The sequence below is a fragment of the Octopus bimaculoides genome, chromosome 7 (assembly GCF_001194135.2).
Source record: "Octopus bimaculoides isolate UCB-OBI-ISO-001 chromosome 7, ASM119413v2, whole genome shotgun sequence".
In the NCBI taxonomy this organism is placed as follows: domain Eukaryota; kingdom Metazoa; phylum Mollusca; class Cephalopoda; order Octopoda; family Octopodidae; genus Octopus; species Octopus bimaculoides.
In genome coordinates, this window is record NC_068987.1 from 62,123,759 (window position 1) to 62,126,061 (window position 2,303).

Here is a 2,303-nt window from a genome sequence, read left to right on the forward strand (position 1 = left end):
AAATTCACAAAATTAAAAAAATATGTTGATCGTCGTACAAAACTATAGCTGAACTGTTTACACAAATAATCACGTGTTTTCACGAATGTACTAACGAGATTTGCTCAGATATTCTCATTTAAATATGAATAGGTGATTACGGGCGGTTTTGGGCGGCTTGGTCACATGAACCAAAATTTTTTTCGGGCGGCTTTGGGCGGTTTGGTAACGAAAGGGTTAAACTAAAATTTAGTTGTAACATACTTACTCTTAAGATTACTGAAGTCCATGCTCCTGACTGGTGTGTTTTTGCTGTCCAAGCAACTATCCGATAATTCCTCATCTGATGATTGCTCTGTGAAATTTTTAGATGTTGAAATTGCTTTGTTCTTTATGAATCGTTTGGAATGAAGTGAAGGATCTGGAGTGTTCATGTAATTTTTATGAGATGGTGATTCTCTGTCTTTAAAGTAGTCTTTAAGGTGAACAGGCTGATGCCTTGTTTCTTTGTGATCTTCCAACATTGTTGAGGAAAATGAATTACACTGTGCAGGAGGCTGCTCGCAGTCCTCATATTCTTTATATGAAGCAAGTTCTTTGTTTTTTGAGAAGTCTTTAAAACATGTGCAGCATTCTTTACCACACAAGGTCTCCTGCAGAGATGTTCTTTTAACATTATCAAACTGTTTCTGTGGAGACTGCTCTTTAACATATTCAAAATCTTTCTGATATGGACGCTCTCTCTTGCTTAAGTCTCCACAATCTTTTAATGATTTTTTATCATTTAAAAAGTGTTTAAGTGTTGAATGACCTTTGCTGTCTGCCAATTTTTTACATGAAGGAGATTTTTCACCATTTTTACAGACTTTATTACAATGTGAAGAAAACACCTTGGAGGCTTTCTGACATTTCGTATCCTTAACATTTACAAATTTTTCAGAAGACTGCAAAGTTTCTTTATCTGAAGTTGGAGAATTACAAGAACAACTTTTGGGTTGTCTGAAATAAACTGGTCGATTTTCCTTGTTTTTGAAACTTTCTTTGATAACATGAGTAAATTTATGTAGATCAGAAAAAGATTTCGGCAAATACTCTCTTTTATTCTGAAAAAAAAAAAAAAAAAGAAGAAACTGATATATGAGGCAGGGAAATAACAGCCAAATCAGCTTATTTATCAAATCAACATAATAATAATAGTGAGTTCCATAAACTAATTGGGCCTTTGAAGCCTATTTGATTTCTAATTTAGCACAAGATCAGTAATTTTAAGGGGAGGGGATATGTTGATACCATCGATCCCTGTACATGAGTGATAGTGAAGATGAATTCGGTAGACTAATTGGGCCACTGAAGCCAAATTAATTTCTGATTTAAGTACAGTGCCAGCAATTTTGAGGTGAGGAGCTAAGTTGACACCACTGATCCTAAGTCATAGTTTATTTTATTGACTCCTTTCGGAGGTCAATAAACATTTACTATATACATATGAAATATATGACAGATATATGTCTATCTATCTATAACATATACACATACACACACACATAGTGTAGTTGTTGGTTATGGCCAGTCAGGGAGTTACCATAGGTTTCACACCTATTATGCTCTTAATGATATAAGCACCTCATCAGACGTGCTGGACAGAGGCACATAACCTTTCTATTATGAGGTACAAATACAATGTTGGCCAGTCAGGATTGTACAAAAAAAAAACCCAAAATACCTCTGAAACAAATTTCTGCTAAGCAACATCCATTCTGGGCAAGATGGAACAGTGTGCTATTTTTTTTATTTATCAATGACTGAACAATGTGAATTGTCATCATCATCATCATTGGTCAGCTGAAGAGCTTGTTTTGGCTTGGTTTCTACAACTCAATGCCCTTCCTAACGCCAACCACTTTGCAGAATACACTGGGTGCTTTTATGCAGCACCAGCATGGGCTGTATGAGTTTGTGTGGTTCCTTGCTATGACATTATGTACTATTTGTAAATGTTTCCATACTACAAACAATGTCATTTGTCTTCAATCTTCCAAGAAAGCATGTCCATTCGTTCTTTTATTTGTTTCAGTCATTTGATTGCAGCCATGCTAGAACACCAACTTGAAGGGTATTAGTCGAACAAATCGACCCCAGGGCTTATTTTTAAAAACCTAGTACTTATTCTATCAGTCACTTTTGTCAAACTGCTAAGTTACAGGGACATGAACACACCAACACCAGTTGTCAAGCAGTAATGGGGATATATATAATCACATCATCACATATATATATACATATAATCACACACACACATATATATATATATATATATATATATA

The 2,303-nt window shown here is 34.9% G+C and overlaps 1 protein-coding gene across 1 annotated transcript in view; it reads right to left on the reverse strand.

Annotated features, from left to right (window-relative positions):
* LOC106884521 (uncharacterized) overlaps window positions 1–2,303 on the reverse strand; it is a 35,833-nt gene that overhangs the window by 9,668 nt on the left and 23,862 nt on the right. The window contains exon 12 of the mRNA XM_014935946.2: window positions 248–1,082. Coding sequence (XP_014791432.2) covers window positions 248–1,082 — 835 coding nt within the window. The remainder of the gene's footprint in view (window positions 1–247; window positions 1,083–2,303) is intronic.